The following is a 24,221-nucleotide window of genomic DNA, read 5'->3' as shown; positions in this document are numbered from 1 at the left end:
TCACTGCCTCTAAATGCTTCTGCTGCTATTTCATTCCATATGAAATTGGAGTTCTGGCAAATTAAAAAAAGGAAAAGTTACAGTGTAGGTTCAGTATATCTCATCTCAAATTTCTTTTATATCTCTTAATATACATGTAGCTCCCTATAACCTCTTTACTAATACAATATAAATGCATTAGAAATGATCACAAGTGTTTAAGCCTCTAAACGATCTTGAGTATTGGTTACTTTATTTTTACATGTGAAACATACCAAGATACACTTATCTATATTACATATATAGATATAATATGAAACATTCCTGGTTGCCTTTGAAGGAATTGTTCAGAATGGGCATAGTGAGGTTTCCTGATTTTATGAAAAAGAAAAAAAAGTAGAAAAGGAGAGCATTATAATTTCTACATGTGATATTTCAATAGACCAATTGCTTAATACAACAGTCAGGGAAACTCCATTGACTTAGACAAAAAAATTATTTAAAGAAAAAGAGGAAATTAAATTAAATTAAGCATATTATGGCAAGTGAAATCAATTTGTAATCAGGTAAACTGTGACAGAATTATTTTTTATTTCGCAATGATATCTAGTCTTTGAAAGGGAGATTATTAGAGGGACTTTATGGAAAGTTCATGATGAACGGTTGGATCCAGTTTTTTTGTAAAATTGGGGGTGGGTGGCACAGATAATTGATCAATAAGTGTTTAGCAAATTATTTTTTGGATGGGGGGGGGGGGACACATATCCTCATGCACCCCAAAATCTCCTTCAATTTATGATACATGTCTCTTGAATTGATCATGGTGAAAATAGATGTACAGGTACAAAGAAAAGAAGCTTCCTCTTTTGGGCATATTAACATTTTTTTTGGAAAAACAAATGGACTGAAGATGAAACCAAAATGCCCATTGAAAATAATAAAAAGTAAACAAAAAAGTGTGGGCATGAGTCAAAACATGGTGCATCAAACCTATGATCAAACAAAGTATTCATGCTTGAGATATATAGGCACTAGAAATAGTTAAAACATATATACACATTTAAAATTTACAATTCAGTACTGGCAAGACTTTAACATGGACATATTTATGCATAGTTGGAGTTTGTGTTCTTTCTTTCTTTGCTCAAAATTTAAATATTTTATACCAAAAATATTTAACTATAGATAAAGATAATGAAAGGGCCCCTAAAGTGTAAGGTTCTCTTTAATACTTTTGTACAGCTAAGTACACTTACTGATACATGACTTTAAAAAAAATTAACTTATACAAAATTTATTATCAATAAATTCTTCTAGGAAAAAAAAGATAGTGTTCATTCAATCAAATTATATCCTCAAACTTGGAATTACTATTGCAGCATGTAAAAGATATTATTGAGGATATAATGCCTGTAAAGACAATGTATGATTTCACAATTTTGAACAATAAAAGAATATTTCTGTGTCTCCTTATTTATTGCCAATGTAAGAAATTAAATGTAGGATTCCTCACAAAAAATCCAAGATATTAATGAGACAAAGGATTCAAAATTGAATACAGAACATAACACTGTTCTCAATACCACTTGTATTACACATCAGGGGCCCGTTTCATAAAGGACTTGCAACTGTTGTAACTTTGCCATTGTGGCAACTACCATGGAAACCTTAATTATGATTGGCTGCTGAGCCCTGTTACCATGGTAGTTGCCATTATGGCAAAGTTACAACAGTTACAAGTCCTGTATGAAACAGGCCCCTGACATGTTTTTTACCAAACAAAATGTGAAGATTTTCTTGAAAATATTATAAATACCTCTTGAATATAATTATAAAGTGCAATGTAACATCTCTCCTGATACAATTATTTTTGTGATTGAATTGATTGAAAAATGACATATTTAAAAAGAAATTAAAGATAGAAAGCTACAAATTACTCAGAATCTCAGTTATAAAAAATTATTTTTATGCTTAAAGCAAGAAATTTAAATTCAGTAATTGAAAACTAAATATAAGTAAATGGTGTAGATCTAAAGTGAACTAAGGTGTGTGATCTCACTCAAGGTGTTGAATGTTGTTTTGGGGTTCTAGGTCAAAATAAAAACACACGCAACGTTAAACTTGAGGAGAGGCTGCTGTTAAGATTAATATCACTTGGTGTTGAGCTTTAACCCTATCCAGGCCAGGGGGGGGGCCTCAGAGGCCCCCCTCAACGATTCGCGCAATATTTTCGCCGCGCGAAATTTTTTGACCGCGCCGCCACTGACTTTTTACTTTCAAGTCTTGCGCAACTTTTGAGACCAGTTTTGCGTCACCCGGGTACGTGCTTCTGAAATTACGCAACATTATGTAAGTGCATGTCAGACCAAAAATTGCTCAAAAACATGATTTTGTGTACAAAGTCAATGCAAATAGTGTTTTCAACCAAAAATCATAAATGTACGATTACTTTTAGTTTTGCTGGTCTAAATGTATTTATTTTATGCTGTTTATGATCTAAGAAGAATCCCCAACAAATTTTATTGAAAAAACAATGAAAAACAAAGAAATACGTAAGAAATTGCAAAAAACAATAAAATACATAAGAAATTGATCTGATATCGCAATGTTTTTTCTGTACACTTACTAGGAACACCAAAAAGAGTTTTTTTACCAGAAATTGGAACATTTGGAGCTTTATTAGGGAGTTAGAGGGAAAAGTATGATTTTGCATACTAATTATGCATAAATTAGCATAATCACTTAATAGCAATTTGCATGAAATAAATTACTATACAGCTTTGTAGATCATATCCAAGACAACCTGCAAGCCAATTTTCGGTGCGATCGCGCGGCCAACGGCAGAGATCTCAGGGGGGGCTGAGAGGCCCCCCCCCTCGGCCATATGAACTCCCAAAATACCCCAGCCTAGATAGGGTTAAGCGATCATAGAAACTCAAAAATTCAAAGTCTATTTTGGAGTTCAGATTAGCAGCCCGACCAATGCTCTCTTAACATCCAACACTATCTGAAATCGCCCATATATCTGCCATGTTTATTGAATTGATTTGAAACAGACTTACAACACTACGTCTTGATCCATGATTTTTACATCATAAGATTTGCTTCATGATTGTATTTAAGCTTTGTTAATAGAATACATGCATATATACTTTGATCACAATAAATTTGTTCATTCCTTTGATCACTTTAATACACAAGCATTTCACATGGACAGTTTTATATAAATAATTTCAATAAATTGAATAACAATCATGATTAGAGTTCAAAATTTATTTGTGCAGTATAGTAAAAATATGAACAATGAATGAAGTGAGCATTTTTTTTCCCCCAATGCAGTAATGCAGTGTTCTGAAAAAGAAAGGGTTTACATATCTTGGAATTAAACCACTTGTTACATATACATGTACTGTATATGTAGGAAAACGTGATCTTTGTTACAATTTGAACACTAGGTCTGAAAAATGATATGAACACGAAAGAGCTAACATTTTCCATGCATACAATAGTGATTAAATTTTCCAAAATAAAATAAAAATTGAGTAGCAAATATGACAGATGTCTTGTGCATTCATGGCTATGTGACCACCAGAAATGCAAAAAAAAAAGAAGAAATAATTAAAAAATAATGGTGATAAACAAATCATGCTCTTAAGCAAAGAAACATTCATGACTATTACTTTACACCATCATAATGATCCACATTTCCAATTACAGAACATGTAGATTGAGATCTGAGCCCACAGCCTTGTCTCACAAAGGAAAGTGATTGATCCAATCAGTCTCAACTATGGAATGCCATAATTCTTTGTCTGTACACATATCCCTTTGTAATCAAGAAGAATCATACTGATGGATAAAATGCATGAGGATTTACTCATCGTTGAGAGTGATTATATCAATTATGCTTTGTAAAATGGGTCCCAGTCCTTCAAAGTATTTCTGAACACAGAATCGTTTGATCTGATGCCATATACAATGACATTGACACCAATTATGATGCCAATACCAACTTTGCTCTTTCGATGACAATGATGCAGACCAAGGAGGCATACGGCCAAAAACATTCACAAATGATGGGAGATGGGATCACATATTAATAAAGTATCTTTAATAGGTTGAAGAGTCTCTTTAAAATGGACACCTCAGGGTGGATGTACAGTAAGAGTGATACCATGAATAGCTATGAGCCAATCAAATACTTACTCCCCAGGGAGTGGAGGATGTGCACACATTGAGTGTGGGAATGACTGATTGAATCCGATGACCGGGGTAATAATATATCTGTAAAGCGCTTTGACACGTCGTTCCGATTATCAAGCGCTATATAAAAGCGGATTATTATTATTAAATGACATTATTAACCACATCGGAGAAGAGCACGCCTCTGATAATTCTCTCTGTACACAGAACCAATGAAGGGACTACATGATACTCCATGGTATAACTGACCAATTACAAACATGTACTTCTGACACCACTCTGGGTCGCCTGAAAGGGAGTACACTCTCATGTTCGCTCTAGTTTTGTTCTTGATCTCTCTCGTTTACCTGATGATGCGGATGAAACAACAAAGCCTTGCCTGGCCATCCTCTCAACATGGATCTTGTCTACTACAAAATTCTGGAATATAAACAAACAATGAGAAATATTAACCAAATAGAGATACTTTCATGCTCCATGTATAATCTTCCACAATACTGACAACTATTACTTTAACCAATAATGGCATCAAATTTTCCAAAAGACAAATCAAACTAATATTTTATTTTTCACAGTTACTCATACATGAATCTGAATGAAAAAAGCAAATTTGATTCTCAATAGTCTATCTGCTCATCTAGCATTACCAATTTAACGAGTTTAAAGAGTCAAAGTTATTGTCTCGCCTGCATAGCACAGCGAGACTATAGGCGCCGCTTTTCCGACGGCGGTGGCGGCGACGGCGGCGTCAACATCAAATCTTAACCTAAGGTTAAGTTTTTGAAATGACATCATAACTTAGAAAGTATATGGACCTAGTTCATGAAACTTGGACATAAGGTTAATCAAGTATTACTGAACATCCTGCCTGAGTTTCAGGTCACATGACCAAGGTCAAAGGTCATTTAGGGTCAATGAACTTAGACCATGTTGGGAAAATTATTTTCAAAATCTTAACCGAAGGTTAAGTTTTTGAAATGACATCATAACTTAGAAAGTATATGGACCTAGTTCATGAAACTTAGGCATAAGTTTAATCAAGTATTAGTGAACATCCTGCTCGAGTTTCAGGTCACGTGACCAGGGTCAAAGGTCATTTAGGGTCAATGAACTTTGGTCAAGTTGGGGGTATTTGTTGAATTACTATCAGAACTTTGACAATTTATGGATCTAGTCCATGAAACTTGGACATAAGGTTAATCAAGTATTAGTGAACATCCTGCCTGAGTTTCAGGTCACATGACCAAGGTCAAAGGTCATTTAGGGTCAATGAACTTTGGCCGTGTTGGGGGTATATGTTAAATTACCATCCTAACTCTGAAAGTTTATGGATCTAGTTAATAAAACTTGGATATAAGAGTAATCAAGTATCACTGAACATCCTGTACGAGTTTCAGGTCACATGACCATGGTCAAAGGTCATTTAGGGTCAATGAACTTTGGCCAAGTTGGGGGTATTTGTTGATTTACCATCATAACTTTGAAAATTTATGGATTTAGTTCATGAAACTTGGACATTAGGTTAATCGAGTACCACTGAATATCCTGTGCGAGTTTCAGGTCACATGACCATGGTCAATGGTCATTTAAGGTCAATGAACTTTGGCCGTGTTGGGGGTATTTATTGAATTACCATCCTAACTCTGAAAGTTTATGGATCTAGTTCATAAAACTTGGGATATAAGAGTAATCAAGCATCACTGAACATCCCCTGTGAGATCAGGTCACAAAACCAAGTCAAAGGTCAGTCAAGGTCAATAAACTTAGGCCATGTTGGGGTAATTGTTAAAGTGCTATCATAACTTTGAAAGTTTATGGATAGAGTGAATGAAATGTGGACATGGGTGTAGTTGACAGTCTTAAGTCTCCGTTCAAATGTCATTTATGGTCAATGAACGTGGTATTGTGTCATTATATAAATGATGTTTTTGTTAATGATTATTTTATAGTAGTTTTCAAAGTTAGCAAAGTTAGGCGTTCCACTTGTTGAGAGTTGAAGTTCATAGTTCATCTTTATAAAGTTGGAATTAAATTGCCCTTAAAATCTCGGATGAGACAATGTACCACACTAGAAATGCAATCAGTATTTTCTAATCATGTATTTTTGCTAATACTTCATTTATATTTACCAGTACTCAGAATATAATATTGTCACAAAAGTAAGAAAAAGAGTCATAAGATAGTGAGAAGATTACAAAAATCTAGAAATCTGACATCAGCCCAAACCCCAAAATTGCAAAATAACAACGGCTAATCAACTCCAATGTTGTGTTTCTACTTTTCAAAATACTGACTGTAGCCTATGACAGCATTGTGGTTTCATTATTAAATGCAAATGACAATAATACTTAACAAAATAAATTGAATAAAGGTGAATGGCCCCTCACAAGAATTAATCACAAACTCTAAGTAGCCAAACAATTCAAGCACCTGTTTGTTGGAGTTAAAAAATTATGAATATTCCAACTTGTGTTTAGATGCTTTCTAGTCTTAAACATTAGGTATTGTCTCAAGAGATGTTTATTTACCATGATCAAATGAAGCTTCTCTTCATAGTCTAGCGTCTCCATTGGTTCATCATGTTTCTTGTGGCATTTCTCCAACAGGTTGTTGATTGCCATCTTTATTCTTCCCAAGGTCTCACTCTAGAATATGAAAAAAAATATACAAATACAATGCTAATAACATTTAATATTAAACGTAATGGTGCATACTCTATGACAAAGATGATGATGGTGCATTGATCATGGAGATGGTGGTGATGATGATGATGATGCAATTGATGATTATGGTGGTGGTAGCATTGGTGACAGTGGTAATGGTGATAATGCTTTTGATGATGAAATATTGATAGCAATGCTGATGGCAGTAGTGGTGGTGATGAAAGTAATGAAAATGTTGATGATGATAGATGATAATGGTGATGATGATGGTGATGATGATGATGGTGACGACGATGATGATGGTGACGATGATGGTGATGATGATGATGACGATGGTGACGATGATGATGCAATCAATGATGGTGGTGGTGGTGATCAATATCATGATAATGAGTTGATGGTATTGATCAAAGTGATGGTGGTTGTAGTGTTGGTGACAGTGGTATTAGTGATAATGCTTTTAATGATGATATATTGATAATGATGCTGATGGCGGTAGTGGTGGTGATGGTGATGATAGTGATGAAAATGTTGAGGATGATGATGATGATGATACTGATTATGATGATAATGAAGAGAACACTGACAAATAATGATGATATTAAAATACAAATACATATCATGCTGTAACATCTAATGTTTGGGCTTGGTCTGAGTGCGTATATATATATAAAAAGAGTCATACCTATATAATAAAAATTAAAAAAACCACCATAAACTTTATTTAGATAAACCACAGAACAGAAGTGACTATTCTTCCTCGAGATCCAAATGCAATTTCTCAGGTGATTTCTTGGCTTAAGTGCTAAAATCCTAAATCTGCCAAACATATTTCCTTTAAGTTTCCTTTCCTCAGCTAAACCTGCATGTATCTACCAACTGACCTGGTCTCGATAAGCGAATGCATCATTAAAGATCATTTCCTCAAGCTCAGCATTCACATCAATCCTCTCCTCCTGTAGATGCTGCATTTCTGCTAGATCCTTGTTGATCACCTGATCAAGAAAAGGACAAAGATCATGAACATAATTGATGAGGAATACATGACTATGCTTTACAATCTCTATCCTTATCCTTTAATCTATTTATTTCTCTACTTCACCCTCATGCCATGAGCAGTAAACCATGTTCTTATTATCCTCTGCTTTAAACTTACATTAGTGGTTCTTTGTTCATAGTCGCATTTGACAAAATGGGCAAATAAATGGAAATTAGTTAAATGGGTATTTTGGTTTTGTGACTCTGACACCCTTTTTATGAGGCCGCCATCAATTACAAGCTTAACCACTCACGATGGCGACTCCTGCGTTCATTTGTTAATGTTCCTCTTTATTATTATTAAAATGTGAAGTATATGCCAACACCATATTTTTTTTCTAATTATGTATATACATTATGGATTATTTTGTATATTTCAAACAATGTAAATACTTTTGATAATGTATTGTGAAAGCAGAAATAAAAATAAAACAAACAAATGGTAATTACCTAGTAAAACTGGTCATGCATGACATAAGATTATACTGTGCAGGGCACAAAAGTCAAAGTGGGCATTAGTCAATTTGAGATTGAACCAATCCACATGTAATTTGAAGGGTTATGCACACAACAATACTATGTCAATGCATAAATGGATTGCAATTTTAGAAGCATCCATAAGAGAATCACTGATCAAAATATAGATAGTACTGATGCATTAACATTATGCTTACCAATGAACATAAAATACCCCATTTAATAAATTAATAACTGTTAATTCTATACTGCATCAAAATAAATACATCTTTACATTTACATGTATATATAAGAGTGAAAATCATAGCAAGGCAGAGCTACAATATGAAACAAAGCTGCCACAGCAGACAGCTGCATAAGGTGACATCAGATTGATGAGGTTTTCAAATGACAGGAAAAGGAGGAGACATCTAAATGATTGGGGGAAGTAAGGCAGGTGTTTTTACCCCATTAGTGTGAGGCTAGTTTAACACAATGATTAAATTCCTCATAAATTGATTTTGACGCAAAGATGCGAGAGAGTAGTGTTATTGAGATCTGGAATGCTTGACTGAAGTTCAATTCAAAAGTCTTGAAATTTACATGTATACTGCAAATCTGTGTGACACTTGAATAAATTAGAACAGAATTTTATTTTGTCAGAAAAGAATTTGAAATATATGTACAGGTATACAATATATTTTTATTCCGCTTCAGACAGGTTCATGAAGATTTCATATAAATTCAGGAAATAATTATCCTCAAATGACTTGAAGCACTTAATACATATTTTGAATATCAACTACTGGCTAATTTGGAAATGAAATCACCTAAAGATCTGGACAGCACTAGAATATTCTAATGGATGATGAGATGGGGCAAGATGACCTCACTATAAAATGTAACAACATTTTATCCCAACCATCAAATGAATAGATAATGACACAACCAAGACCGCTCTTTATGCTCTTTTCCATCTTCATACTTCCTTTCCTACCACTTTATCTTCCTTTATGTTCTTTTTACCACCACTACTTGGACATCATAAGGGGTGTCCCGCCCCCTTGTTTCAACTGTGTCATAAGATTACAGAACATTCAAGGCTTTCAAGAGTAAGATAGAATTTTCCAAAATCTTTACACATAGAATTTTAGATAAAATGGCCTATTTGAAACGGTGCTCTTTACAGTCATTGGTCACTAAAGCGGTTTAAATATTACATCATGGGATAGATTCTATCAACCAGTTCCCTTCTAGTAGCAGCTGGTTTCTGTACAAAGATTATGGAAGAACAAATTTGGTAGTAAACTGGTTTAATAGTGGAATGTATTTGCATCTTACCAGTATGCTCTGATCATGTTTGTACTTGAGTTCATCTAAATGAAGGTTTTTCTCATCCACCTCATCGTACATGGACTGGACTCTATTGACCAGGGAATAATTGGTAAAACTCAGAGTCCGATGTCTGTCCATAATGCTCCTCAACATGTCGTCATTAACTTCCAAATAATCTGTTCATGAAAATAGCAATTATGATTGTGATAATAATAGCAACAACAACAAAATTGTACATTAATGAAAAAAAATATATTTCATATACCCATGGTAGCCACTTCTGTTAATGAAACTGCTCTTCCAGCATGTGCTGCATAACATACATTATGACCCTTCTCCAACCAAAATGCTTAGTGCCCAGCTAAAATACTAAAGGTCTTGCTGTCTATAAATCTTTGGTATGAATTGGCACAACCCATGACCTTCCATTTATGAAGTGGGGGCTCTATACCCCTGAGCCAACATTGGACTTGTACATTGTAGTATTTTGTGAATATTTCTACTTTATCATTTCAAAAATGAAGAGGGAAACAAAAAAGTGAAATTAGGTTTTTTCCACAATTGATGTGAAAATTCTGCTCAAGTATAGATTTTTAGAATTGCATTTTCAATCATAAAATATTCAGCACACACAGAAAAGATACTCACTTTCTGGAATGTTGTCGAGTACTTTCATTAGGAATTCTTCAAACTTTTTGTATTTCTTGATCTTTTCATTGAGCTTGTTATGTCTGTTGTGCAAAGAAATACAAATAAGGTGTCAAAATATTGGTACTACTTGTGATATAAAATAACTTAAACTTTTCCCCAAATAGCAGTTAAAATCTCCTTTATGGCTTTATCATTGTACATGTCATCCATTACAAAAACACACCTCTTTAGGTATATAAAGTCATTGCTGGTTGTTAAAGCCAAATCTGAATAAGAGAGCAGGTAGATACATCAGCTTTCTATCAAAATACAAACTGCTTTATGCAGTACCTCACTTGTCTAAAAAATCAAAATAATTACGAATTTAATAAGCTGCTTTTCAAAGTAAATATATCTTTCAAAGAAAAATATACATTCATGTTCAGAACTCACTACTGCCAGTGTGCAATGAGGCACATCATTAGGCAAACTAAACAGGAGGGAAAACGGTATGCCCTTACCAACACCAGATTACTCCCCCCCCAAAAAAAAAAAAAACCCACCAGCAGTAGTGTAATCTTATATAGTACATAAATATCACTCACAAATTGATCCTGCAAGTAAAGAAATGTGGACAAATTAAGCGGTCACTGGAGATTTTTGTGCTCTATATTACCCTACAAATGTTGAATATTAAGGCCTAAAACTGCATGGATACAGTATTCAATCTCTGATAAAGTAACACAAAAGCATAGGCCTATATTAATTTTCTAAAGGGGCATAACCAGGGGCCGCGAAACGGTTTTCAAAGTGGGGGGGGGGGCTGAGCCAAAAGTGGGGGGCTGACCATGCAAAAAATCATAATCATATGGTAATTTTTACATTTTTTTACACGGTTTTGGAAAAAAGTGGGGGGGCTGAAGCCCCCCCCCCCTGCTTCCGCGGCCCCTGTAAGGTCATACCATCTCTAATTACTAAGTAAGGTTGGCTGTTATAAAAGACAACAGCAAACTTCAGAAGATTACCTTGTTTTTAACTCTTCCAACTGCTGAAGAAGTAGTTCATATTCTGATTGTTTCTGTTCTTTGACTTTTAGTTCCTGTTGGTATTTATGGATTGCTCTTCTCCTCTTGGCCTCCGTCTCTGAGATGAATTTGTCAAACTTTTCCACTCTGTCTTTCATCTATGGAGTAAAAAAAAAATAACAAGTTGGTGAGACTGATCAACTTTGTTGACATTCAAAAATTCGCTTCTGACAGAATAGGGGGTAACTGCTGCGGGTGACCATAATGGTTTTTACAATTATAAAATTAGAATTAAAAAGAAGGGGAAAATAAAAGAGAAAGGAAAGGAAAAATAATGTATTAGAAAGAGAGGGCTGGGTTTAGTAAACATACAATGCCTTTATTTATTCAATTAATAAAAGAATTTATGACTATTTACTCTTTCCTATACCCTCCCCTCCTCCAAATCAAAATACCCTGATACAAGACCCTGGCTTATCAACTTTTTATTTTGGTTCAATTTTAAAGCAGAATAAAAACATGAAAGCAATTTATAATCAGTTTCAAACAAGGGTGACTAATAATAATAATAATAGCTGGATTTATATAGCGCTTTTTGCCTGAGGATACAAAGTGCTTGCTATTATTACCCCAACTTTAGCTGGAGCTACCATCACCGGTGCTCAGTGCATGCAAGGAATTAATCCTGCCGGGTACCCATTCACCTCACCTGGGTCGAATGCAGCACATTGTGGATAGGTTTCTTGCTGAAGGAAAACACGCCGTGGCTAGGATTCAAACCCACGACCCTCTGTTTGAAAGGCGAGAGTCAGAACCACTAGACCACAACGCGCCCACAAGGTTTGAAACAAATTTGATTTTGCTATCGACCAAATAATATCTGGGAAAAAATTCTAAAACTGTAGGTCTTCAAGTGTTTCACAAATATTCAGGAGTGACTAGAAATCCCAAGATATTCAACATGCCATTTCATTGATGAATACGCAGTTGTGCACTTCATCTGTGACATGTTATGTACCATGTGAATCAGGGAAATTAATTGAAATTTTAAGTTACAATTAATTTGTTGTGAAATAACCCCCTGACTTCTTTTTAAATAAATATTCATGATTCCTAGAAGTCAGGGAAGACAATGCACTAATAACAATTAATGGGGGGTATTCTTATAATTAAACCTATAGGTTTAATCCTAGTCTAGACTATTAAACCACACTTGTATGGGATGCTGGCTTCATAATACTTCTTCCATATTCTTGGAATTATTATGTACCAATATCCCAAATCATCAACATTCATTATTATATTTTTGTATTTTCATATTCTTTCCATTTCACAAGTCAATTAACTTTTTGACACCTTTTTGCAGCAGGATAAGAATAGTTTTGTGTACCAATAACTCAAATCATGAACATTAATTATATTTTTGTATGTTCATAGTCTTTCCATTTCACGACTCAATTAATTTATGGACAACTTTTTGCGGCAAATTAAGATTAGTTATTATTTGGTGAATATTTAACAATTGGCACTCCATGCAAGTCTGGTCTAAGTTAACCCAGGTATACTCACCAACTGTTGTTTTTTCTGTAGATCTACCCTCTTCTTCTCGCACTCTTCCATCCGCTTCTGGAATTGGATGCGTTTAGTTCGGAGTTCTTGCGTGACATCATCGACCTCTACTTCTCGTTTAAGGAGCAGAGTCTTCTGTAGTGTGTTGAGTCCAGTCTCTATGAGTTTGCCTGCAGACTGTTAATACCAAGAATAATAGTTTCAATTATTTCTTCTTGATCAAGACAACCCACCTGAAAGTTTGAATAACCAAAACATAATATAGGGTTTTTTGCACAGAAACACATCAACTCATTTGATGTTTTTGTTTAATGAGGAGTGCTTTCTGAAGTATGTTAAGTCAGCCAGTCTCTGTGAGCTTGCCTGCATACTGTTTAACCCTATAGCACCTACAGATTCCTATGCATAATGGCAATTACTCACTGGAGGAAACAATAAAACTGGTAATAAGTAGGCATTGTTCCAAACAAATTGAAATATTTTTTTATAAATTTACTTTTGTTCATTACAAGTTATATTTATTTTGTAGCATAGGACCTGTTGAATAGAATGGTACATGGCAAAGTTCAATCAGATGTACGAATATTGACCTTTGACAATCGTTTGCAGAGCGAGAAGAAATAAAAAAAAGTTCGGGTTTCAGCCGCCCCAGTCCCACGCCTTCAAAAAAATGTAAAGTATCACTGACAGAAAACTAAAGTTTTCGCCAAATCTTGGATCAAATATGTCAAAAATTAATTCCAACTCACATCTAGATGTCACTCTGTGTGATATCCAACGTTTTGATGAACATATAGCAAGGCCCGAGCTTCTTCGGCGAAGTAAGTGGTTTTCCGAGACATGGACGCAGCCATCTTTGCTGAGATCGACTGCGCAACAGTCTGGAACTTGCTACACACCGATGCATGTCAATCGGTTTTTCTCTATTATACTCAATAGGAGCATACACTTTTCTATGCAGATCTATGTAGCAGCCAACCTATACGGTATGTGCACGCAATATTACCACGGTAAATCATAGACAAGAGATACTATGGCGCAAAGAAAACGTACGGGTGGTTAAGGGCGGTTCAGTGTGTAATAGGAAGGGCGGTCTCGGGCGGTTCAGGTGCTAAAGGGTTAAGCACCAAGAGGCACAATTTTAGAAAAATAAGACCCCCCACTTGGGATTTCTCAAAAGATGTTCTAACCTGTTTCATGTGTCATTTAACCAACAAATCAAATAAATTTTAATATAGATGTTAAGTCATAAATACCCTCTTCTTTGTAAGCCTATAACGTGTACTCACCTCTTTCACAATCGGATATCTGTTGACATTGTCATCTTCTTCATCACTGAAAAATAAAAGATGAGTAAAATATGATAATATTAATAAAAACTGAATAGAACATAATATGAACTTCATGAACTATATTAGCTCTGATAATGACAATCTGAGTAATTTTGACAGAAGAATCAGAAAGTTGACAAAATTTCTAATACTACAATGTTAAAACATCAACTTCTGTCTGTTTTTAGTTTAACAGGATTGTCTATTCATAACTTTTTTAGCGTTTCATAATAATTCATGATTATCTCAGCTGGATAAAAATCAACAAAAAATTGAAATGTCATTTAACTTTTCTGAATACACATATATTTACAGTCTGTATGTCAATAATTTACATCAGAGCTTCATTTATTCTGTCTAGACCCAAACAATAATTATTAACACTTGCATTAACACTATATCATTGCGCAATTTGAAGTGCAAATTCATCTACAAAAGTTTCATGACCAGGATTTAAAAAAAAAGAGAAAAGGAAAGAGAAGGAAAGAGAGAATAAGTTGATATATATTATTTTCTGAATATTATGTCAAAATCTATCACAAAATATGATTGTTGGACGTTTTTTTCTTGCTTCACTCACTCACAACTTTTTTAATAAACTTTATGTGATTCACCATGTCTAGTCTCCTTAATTTTTTTTGTTCATTACACCACTGATAGTGCACCAGCTTTGCAAGACAAAGTATAATCAGGTAATGGTAGTATATATAATTTTCAATTTTTTGTTACCTTGCTATAATTTTTTAACATTGGCTCAGATTTTCAATTTGAAATATCCAAGGACAAATTTTGGGATTTAAATTATATTAAATAATAATAATGTGAACACTGAATGTGGCCTATTAAAAAAACATAATATTGGATTTTAAAATACTCCGTGAAGAAAATCATGAAATAGTATGAGACTTTCAGATCGCATCGATCATTATGCTAGAACTTACATATTATGTTTATTCCACTTTTCAGTAATCAGTGATAATCAATTTATCGTTAACATCAGACATTATTATCAAATAATGATGCTGACGAGTATGTTCACCGGACGGGACGTTAGTCACAAGATTATACTATCAGTATCATCTACTCTAACACAAGTTAGTCACTTACCCTCGCTCTCCTAGCTGCGTGACAAAAACACTTTGTTTCTGGGGCTCAAGTTCTAATTTATAAGGGAAACTCGTCGCTTCGGAGGCTGCCATTCTTGTTGATTTCTCAGGCTCCCCTCAAGCAACTAAATTAGATATTTTCTGTTTCCCTGAGCTTCGTTCTAACGCATATTTACTCGCATGGAGATTTACAGCGACAGTCTGTATGCCTATCATCATTGCATGCATGTACTACCTGTTCGCCTGAATCAATTACGTATGCAAATGAATTGTCGCCAAGGGGACATACAACGCTGTGCTTCCCCGATAGAGGGAGACGTGTAATATGATAACAACAAGGATGTGCCGTGGCCGAGTGGTCTAAGGCGCCTGGCTATACGGAAAGTCCCGCGGAAAGTCGGGGGTTCGATCCCCGGCCGCGGCACTTATGCCCATGAGCAAGGCATTTAATCGACAATGCACTTTTATCCTGCTTTCAAATAAATGGATTATAAGTAAATAATTGTGAACTTGTTTTAAAAAAAAAAAAAAAAAAAAAAAAAAAAAAAAAAAAAAAAAAAAAAAAAAAAAAAAAAAAAAAAAAAAAAAAAAAAAAAAAAACTTTTCTCGTTGAGGTGCCGTGTCAGGATGGTCAGGCGCTAAACAAGACGTATGGAAATCGACGGTCCGATCCCCGGCAACGGCACAGCTATTAACCAACTGCTCTTTAAAAAATACTTTAGCCATTCTTGGCCAAAATCGTGCATGTAACGTTTAAAAAGAAGAAATGCCGTGACAGACGTCGATTTGACTCAAATTTTGAGTGATTATCTCTTTTTAAATACTATAAAACTAACTATGTATATTGCAAGCAGGATAATGAACAAGCCAATGAAAAGTTTATTTCGTCAATGAAAATATACATGAATTAAAGTGAAGAATTAGCTGTCACATTGACGAAATGACGACTTCAGGGGGTAGAAACTAATTAAATACTCATTAATTTATCATAGAAAGTCAAAAGGGGCCTAAGCTTTCGATCCCAGCAGAATCTTCGTCGGAGGCAAAATGGTAATTTTGCCTCCGACGAAGATTCTGCTAGGATCGAAAGCTTAGGCCCATGGGTGTCGATCACGGGGGGGATGGGGGGATATATCCCCCCCAATATTTCAAGTGGGGGGATGGCCTGTATTATCATCCCCCCCCCCCAATAATTTAGGGTAGAAAAATTGTAATAATGATGATGAAAAAATGAAAAGTTTGATAATGATGATTATAGTGATGATTATAGTATGCCATCAATCAGTTTGTTTCCCTCGCAATTTGTGTATATTGTTATTAAATAAAAACATTCTTTTCCAGGACTTTTAAACAGATGGGTGGAGGTTCAAGATGAAAAAATGAAATGTTTATGTACCGGTATATGATATTTTTTTAACACATGACATAAAAGGACCCCGACGAAAAACAACTTTTGTTGATAGGGTGTTCCATCCCACCAGTGGTGAATAAATTAATTTTAAGAAATCAATTAATTCAAAAGGGTGGAAAAATAAACGGGTGGAAAAGGGTGGCAAGATAAACAGGGAAACCCCCATGGACGTAAATCCTATAGGGGTAGATCTTGAAAAAGTACAAATACCTTTTTTCAGATTTACCCCTTCCCACATCCAAGTGCATGGTGTTTGTCCCATTTAATCTACAACCCTTTTGAATATTAAACATTTTATCATTTGACCCCATCAGATACCTCTCATGAAAATATTGAGGTTCAGTGAGCTCAATATAATATGATAATATTTTTACAATTTTTTAATAAGTGAAATCAATTAATGGTTTCAGAAAGAAAAATCATTCATTTCTCTCTAAAGCGTATCTTCGGATATGAACATCGGAGGTTTTTTTTCTTCATGTTATTCTTGTAATTGTTATGGACTTGAATAACTAAACTTGGTTAATATTTTCTTATTTTTGGCAAAAAGAAATCTTTTTTGAGTTTGGAAAGGGATGACAGTTTTGCATTCTATATGAGCACACTCATGCGGTATGTTAATTTCATTTTAACACATATATTAGCTGATATTACACACTGATGATTCAAGAAGATGTTGGAGAAATACAATAACATGACAGTTGAGTTTTGATTGTTTTTATGTTTGTTTTTGTTTCATGCACTTATAAAGCATTTAAAACATGTTAAAATCCAGGGTTAAAATCGTCTAAGGAATGACAGTCAGTCCGCAAGCCCCTGTGTTAATGAGCAAATGAGCAAGATTAATCCAAGTCCTCTCGTGGCTGAATTCATGTCCCTGCAAAATCTCGTGAATTGTGAGACTTTCTTTCTCAAAGAATTTAACCACTTTCTTTTTGAGTAATATTAATTATTTTTGTACCATGCATGGGCAAGAGTAAATGTTACCCTTTTATATTGGTCATTTCTTTTGAATGAAATATTTTGATAAATAAGTGAATTTTTTACCTGAAAAGATGCATCAAACAGAATTTTCTTCCTCTGTTTTCACTTGCAAATTGTGCAACATTTTGTGTTTTATTTATTTATATCATCAGAAAGCTCAAACTCTATACTTTCTTACAATGTCACTCTTGATATGTGGCATCTTTTAGATGGGTCAGCAGCCAGTTATTTCCATCAAGATGCAAGACGAGATTTCTGAAATTTCTGAGTAACATAAAATCCAGAGTTCTGATTGGCTGAATACTGTTTTCAAAACAAACAGGCGCGGGTAATTTGAAGAGATTACCACATGGTGAGTGTGACCTTGCAGAGGCCCAGTGTGGGGAACATTGGAATTTGCGTGGGTGTGTGGTCTATGACCAATCAGAGCGCAGTATTCTTGTTTTTGAGCTGCAAAATGTACTTGGCCTATAAAAAGCTGGCTGCTGACCCATCTAAAATACATCTTCTTATAAAAATTATATAATATTAAAGCTAAGATCTTCAGCTTTATCATGATTTAAAAATCATTTGTGCCTAAACAGAAATTAAGTGTGAAAACAACAACTTTTGTTGCATGAAAAAAAAATATTTTGTTTCATGTTTTAGATCAAAAGTTTTTCCTATATTACAACATTTTTTTTTAAATCCAAACACATGACCTAAAAGAATGATTGTTCTTTTTTACAAAGATACCAAAAACATGAAATTTGGTCAATATTTAGAGCAGCAATGGCCGAATAAAAAGAGGTGTTTTGGTTCGCACCAAGCTCATTAACTATGCAAAAACCCTCTTGTCATGAATATCACTTGGATAAAAGAAGCTACTTTTTCAGGGCTTGCGGACTGACTGATGACGGTAAGCCCGATGGCGCACGAGAAGCCACACAGTTTGTCATTTGTGCTAGTCTTAATTTGTCCGAATCTGCATTTTATCATCATACATTAAGAAGAAACAAGATATTACCAGTCGGGTTAGATTTAAGAGAGAAGTTGTATACATCATGCTCAATAAACAGATCACTTTGTACATGGTCCAGACAATTTTTGTCATTTTTTCTTTCGTATTAGTTTAGAATAGGCTCACTCAGTGGGGGTAACTACGGGGGGCATGGGGGGCACATGCCCCCCAAATCGGCTGACAAAAAAAAAACGAGGAAAATGAGAAAAAGAGGGAGAGAGGAAGAGAAATGTAAAGAAGAAATTATTGTTCATTATGATGTTACATTATACTATAATTCTGTTATATTACATAAGACGCATTTTTGCATAACTTTATGAAAAATAATTTCATTAGGGCCCATGTCTTCATTGTTCCTGGTGCTCACATTGTCTGTTTAACTTTAACGAGATATATAATCCTGTGGTACTAAAACCTCCTGTTTTCAATATACTTCCTCGCACTTCGAATTATTATTTTATGTGCAATAGTATGCTTCTTTTCATGACTACTTAAAGTGATTGCGACATTTTAAGGTCTTAATATAAAACATTTCCTGTCCGTGCTTATGTTCGCATTAGTGGATTGGTGAGATATGTCTGCTCTCCATGAATTCCTAGAATCAGTCCTTAAAATGTCCCTTTTTCTGATCTCAATATAAAAAATATTCAGGTCACGCTTCGCGCTCGCATCATTTGGTTAATGAAATACGTATGGTCTTAGTGAATTCCTAAAACAAGCTTTAGAATGCCCCTTTTCAGGTCTGAATTTCCTAAATTTTCAACTCGCGCTTCACGCTCGCAATATTTGATTATTGAGATGCATATGTTAATAATCATGATTACAATGACTTCAAGTGCTTCATGTGTAATTCTAACAAAATCAGCAAGCGCTTAGCATTCGCATTAGATGACTGTGGTGAGATATGTAGTGGATTCCTTAAATATAGTCCTTAAAATCTCCCTGTTTGGGGTCAATATATACAAAAATTTCAGCTCGCGCTTCGCGCTCGCATTGTTTAGCGAGACAGGTACGTATCATGATTACAAAAAGTTGATTGTAATGTCCCTTTTTACGTCCGAATATCAAAAATTTTAAGCTCGCGCTTCGCGCATGCATTATTTCATCAGTGAGATACATATCTGTTTAATATATGGCACTGTCCTTAAAGTGTGTCTATTAGGTCAGTATACCTGGCAACTGAGCGCGCTTCGCGCGCTCATTAAGTGACTCAAAAATTGTGCTGGTGCCCCCCAATGCCATGACCCACGGTACGCCACTGGGTTTACTTGTAACACAAATTGAATTGAAAAAAAATATATATAAATACAGTACACTGCAACAATGAAGGAATTTCCTAGAACACCATGCATATCAACCACTCCCAAATGTCCTAACTTGTGATTTTAGTGGGGGTAATATTGAAAGATCCCCATCCACAAGAATATTTGTGTCAATCATCCCCCCCAACCAAGAATACCGATCGACACCCATGCTTAGGCCCCTTTTGACTTTCTAATTTACTCCATTGGCTCTCTTTTATTAGAGCAGTTTTTAGCAGCTTCTTTTTGCCATTAATTTGTCATAGGTGAGATAAATGTGGTTCGAAGAGGATGAAGAGGGAGTCATCATATTCAATAAGGGTGTCGTCTGAAAATGAATAAAATGGCATCACAGACCACGATATAAAATTCACCCAATGTGAAAATCGCACATAAAACAGTGAACTTGGATGAAGCCAGAAAGGGTTAATTTATTTTATATTACTCAAGTAAATGAAAAAGAATAGCTTGCAGAATAAAAAGATTTGATTGAATCTTTGAAATGATGTTAAGATGTGATGCAACATTCGAACTTCTGAACAACTTGTAATTTGCCTTTAAAATTAATACTTTCATTTTGATAAATTAGTACTTTAAGGTTAGTATAAAATAGGGCGCGAGTCCCTATTTTTTCCATGGGGCCGAAGGCGCCGCTAAAAAAACAAAACAAAGCGAAAACAAAAACATCAAACAAGCAAAAACATTCGCTTGTTAAAGGACAAGTCCACCCCAACAAAAAGTTGATTTGAATAAGAAGAGAAAAATCCATCAAGCATAGCACTGAAAATTTCATCAAAATCGGATGTAAAATAAGAAAGTTATGACATTTTAAAGTTTCGCTTAATTTCACATAACAGTTATACGCACATCCAGGTCGGTATGCAAATGAGGGGACTGATGACATCACCCACTCACTATTTCTTTTGTATTTTATTATATGAAATATGAAATATTTCCATTTTCTCCTTATTGTCATGAGAAACAAGGTTTCATTTCTCCATGAAAACGTGGAATTACCATTGTTTGAACATATTGTGGTCCAACCAAGAGGGACCTTATTGTCAAATCTAAGAAAATTGAAATAGTGTATAATTCAAACAATAAAAAAGAAAAGAAACAGTGAGTGAGTGACATCATCAACTCTCTCGTTTGCATATCACTGAGTTGTGCATATCACTGTTTTGTGAGAAATAAGCGAAACTTTAAAATGTCATAACTTTTTTATTTTACATCCGATTTTGATGAAATTTTCAGTGTTATGCTTGTTTGATTTATCTCTATTGATTAAAAATCAACATTTTTCTGGGGTGGACTTGCCCTTTAAGAATAATTGGAGCTGCCCGATTTGGTCACCTAAATCTAAGGCGGCGACGGTCAAGAAGAAACCAGCACCGATGAAAATTAATTAAAGGACAAGTCCACCCCAACAAAAAAGTGATTTGAATAGAAAGAAAAAATTCAAAAAAGCATAACACTGAAAATTTCATCAAAATCGGATGTAAAATAAAAAAAGTTATAATATTTTAAAGTTTCGCTTCATTTCACAAAACAGTCAGTTATATGCACACTCTGTTTGGTATGCAAATGAGGGGACCGATATTATCACCCACTCACTATTTCGTTTGTATTTTATTATATGAAATATGAAATATATATTTTCTCGTCATTGTCATGTGAAACGAAGTTTCATTCCTCCCTGAACACGTGGAATTCCATTATTTTAACTTTTTGTGGTTCAGGCAAGGAGGTCCTAATTGTCAAATTCGTAAAAATTGAAAAATTCAAACAATAAAAAAACAAAAGAAATAGTGAGTGAGTGCAGGTTGAGTGAGTGATATCATCGACTCTCTCGTTTGCATATCACTGAGTTGAGCATAGAACTGTTTTGTGAAAAATAAGCGAAACTTATGTCTCTATTTATGGAGATCAACTGTTTTTGGGGTGGACTTGACCTCTAAAGCTTCTTGATTCTAACACCGGCGGGCACCGGCGCAGGTGAAAAAACTTATTGGCGCTTAATGATTTCAAAGCCAGTGGCCAGTGCGCCGCATCTTATTCGGCGCCTATTGATTTCAACACCGGCGCCTATTCTTTCCAGAATCGGTGCTTAAGAAAACTTATTAGCGCCTCATGTTTCTAACGTCGGAGCAAGTGAGAATAATTAATCGGTGCCACTAATCGCGGCCGCTGCACTTCTTGAATCCATAGGCGCGGATCAAAACTAATCGGCGACGCCTAGATTTCAGTCAGGGGCACCTGGCAAAATTCTTCTGACGGTTACAACACGTATAACATGATTTGAAAACCGGCACAGAGTAGATTTGTATGCGGTACCGCTTAGAAGTTGGTTTGTAAGTGTGCCATTAGAAGCAGTGGCGGAGTTGAACTCGATTGGTATATACCCCTCTTAAAATGGGCGGGTAGTCTCATGATTAAAGGGACCTTCTCTGAATTGAATGTTCTCTTTTTTTCTGCTCATCTGTCAGATCTTTTATCGATTTGTGTTTATCTAACAGATATTTTGCCTCAGGATATAAAGTTAGTACAAATGGGATTTGGGCACTATAAGTGAGGGCCCTCAATGGATATGATATCTATTTATTTCCATCAGATATAAATGAAATTACAATTATCAATATGCTACAATGAGAATAATGAGTATATCCTCCCATAATTCTTTAAAAAAAGTAAGGACAAGTATGAATTGCACTCTAAAAAAGGTTTACCCAATATTGGGAAAAATGGGAGCACGCATGTTGGTTTGGAAAAAGAAAGAAATAGAAAAAAAAGAAATAGCCGAATATGGGGTAAAAATACTCAGCAAACAAGCATATGTTCCTTTTATACCAAATAATGGGTAAAATTTTACTCGTTGTTTTTCGAGTGTGAATAAAAAACAAACCATTCTTAAAAGAAAAAAAAAGAAAAGGGAAAGGCTTTAACGCCTTCTCATCACACATCAATATGTATGAACAACATTGTATCACTGTATAGCCATTTTCACAATCTTTCCTGCCAATACTATTGTCCATCATGTTATGTTTTATTATTTCTTTTCTGTCTTTCTCTTTTTACGATTATCTTGCTAATTTTGTGCTCGAGACTTGTTTGAAGCAGTTTGTTATTTAATATGTGTTTTCATAACTTTGTAATCAGTTACTTAGGACGCCATCGGCTTACATGGGCTAACAAGGTATTTTGTTTACATTTTTTCCTTCTTGTTCTTGTACCAATGATGACAATCAATCAATCAATCAATCAATCAATCAATCATCCAATCAATCAATCAATCAATCGATCGATCGATCAATCAGTCAATCAATCACTGAGATTTGAAATTGCACAAACTTTACTATTATTCCTACAAGGAGGCTCGCATTAAACTGAAATTTTCATTGTATTATTCATACCACTATTTGGAAGTTTTATCTTTGAGATTTTTAGGGCAGGAATGATCGTTATAGATTTACCCAAAATCGGATCGCAAACCGATCGTGAAGTTGTGCACCGGGATTATTTTCTCGGCATAAGGAATTTAGTATGGAGATAAAACGTCCCCAAACGAAAGAGAGAGAGAATTAATGAGATATGGGGGGAGAGGGAGTGAAGGAGGGGAGGGGTGCATGAAATGAAAATGAGAATGACAGAGGACAAAAAAGGTTGAATTAGTCGGTATAAATAAAAGAACACGGTCATTGATTTATCGATTCTTTTGATTAGAGGGTGTTTATTATGCAGTGCATCATATTCACGGAGTCGTGTTTGCTAAACGATGGGGAATAACCCCCAAATATATGTGTGTGTGTGTGTGTGTGTTTTTTTTTTTAATAAATATATTTGTTTTTTATTAAATGACTCATCAAAAATTCGCAATTTTTACAAAGGATTTACAAGAATAAGTCGAATCTTTTATTTTTAATCTGCTTTTTTTATTTCTTGTATGTTCACGATAGCCCCCAAATGTGTGATGTAACATTAATGATAAGTACCATCAATGTTAATCCATTTTCCATTCATTTAAGCGCATATGGAGTTTACATTATGATATGGGGTCCGTCGCAGATTATCATGTTTATTTTTTTTTCATATAATCTTTTTGGGAGAAACACATACAGGTGCATAATGTGCTTTTGGTTGGTGGAAAGTTTAAAATTTTAGATACGTTTGATGTAAAATGTTCTGCACGCAAC

At 34.8% G+C, this 24,221-nt stretch overlaps 1 protein-coding gene across 2 annotated transcripts; it reads right to left on the bottom strand.

Moving 5' to 3' along the window:
- Positions 1 to 215: 215 nt before the first annotated feature.
- LOC129264783 (coiled-coil domain-containing protein 42 like-2-like) lies at positions 216 to 15,601 on the bottom strand. 2 transcript variants are annotated; one of them, XR_010294116.1, is made up of 10 exons: positions 15,337 to 15,601; positions 14,188 to 14,233; positions 12,899 to 13,075; positions 11,330 to 11,487; positions 10,323 to 10,405; positions 9,681 to 9,850; positions 7,730 to 7,840; positions 6,711 to 6,827; positions 1,700 to 4,602; positions 216 to 1,633 (listed from the first exon to the last, which is right to left on the bottom strand). XR_010294116.1 is itself a non-coding variant. In XM_054902725.2 (9 exons), exons 1-9 carry the CDS (start codon positions 15,426 to 15,428, stop codon positions 4,489 to 4,491), a joined length of 1,068 nt encoding a protein of 355 aa, XP_054758700.2. In that variant the 5' UTR covers positions 15,429 to 15,601; the 3' UTR covers positions 216 to 4,488. The 2 variants fall into 2 exon arrangements, 1 of the variants encoding a protein (XP_054758700.2); XM_054902725.2 differs by having other exon boundaries at positions 216 to 4,602.
- Between the last annotated feature and the right edge of the window lie 8,620 nt (positions 15,602 to 24,221).

Source organism: Lytechinus pictus, chromosome 7 (assembly GCF_037042905.1).
Source record: "Lytechinus pictus isolate F3 Inbred chromosome 7, Lp3.0, whole genome shotgun sequence".
NCBI lineage: Eukaryota > Metazoa > Echinodermata > Echinoidea > Temnopleuroida > Toxopneustidae > Lytechinus > Lytechinus pictus.
Note: the sequence above shows the minus strand (reverse complement) of the source record. Positions and strands in the feature narration are given on the sequence as shown.

Bases quoted from the DNA above. Each gene is read 5' to 3' on its own strand.
- LOC129264783 (XM_054902725.2), bottom strand. From the start codon at position 15,428: ATGGCAGCCTCCGAAGCGACGAGTTTCCCTTATAAATTAGAACTTGAG. The intron at 13,076-14,187 runs GTGAGTACACGT...TGGTATTAACAG, and splicing joins GATATCCGATTGTGAAAGAG to TCTGCAGGCAAACTCATAGA. The intron at 6,828-7,729 runs GTCAGTTGGTAG...TTCATATTCTAG, and splicing joins CATTCGCTTATCGAGACCAG to AGTGAGACCTTGGGAAGAAT.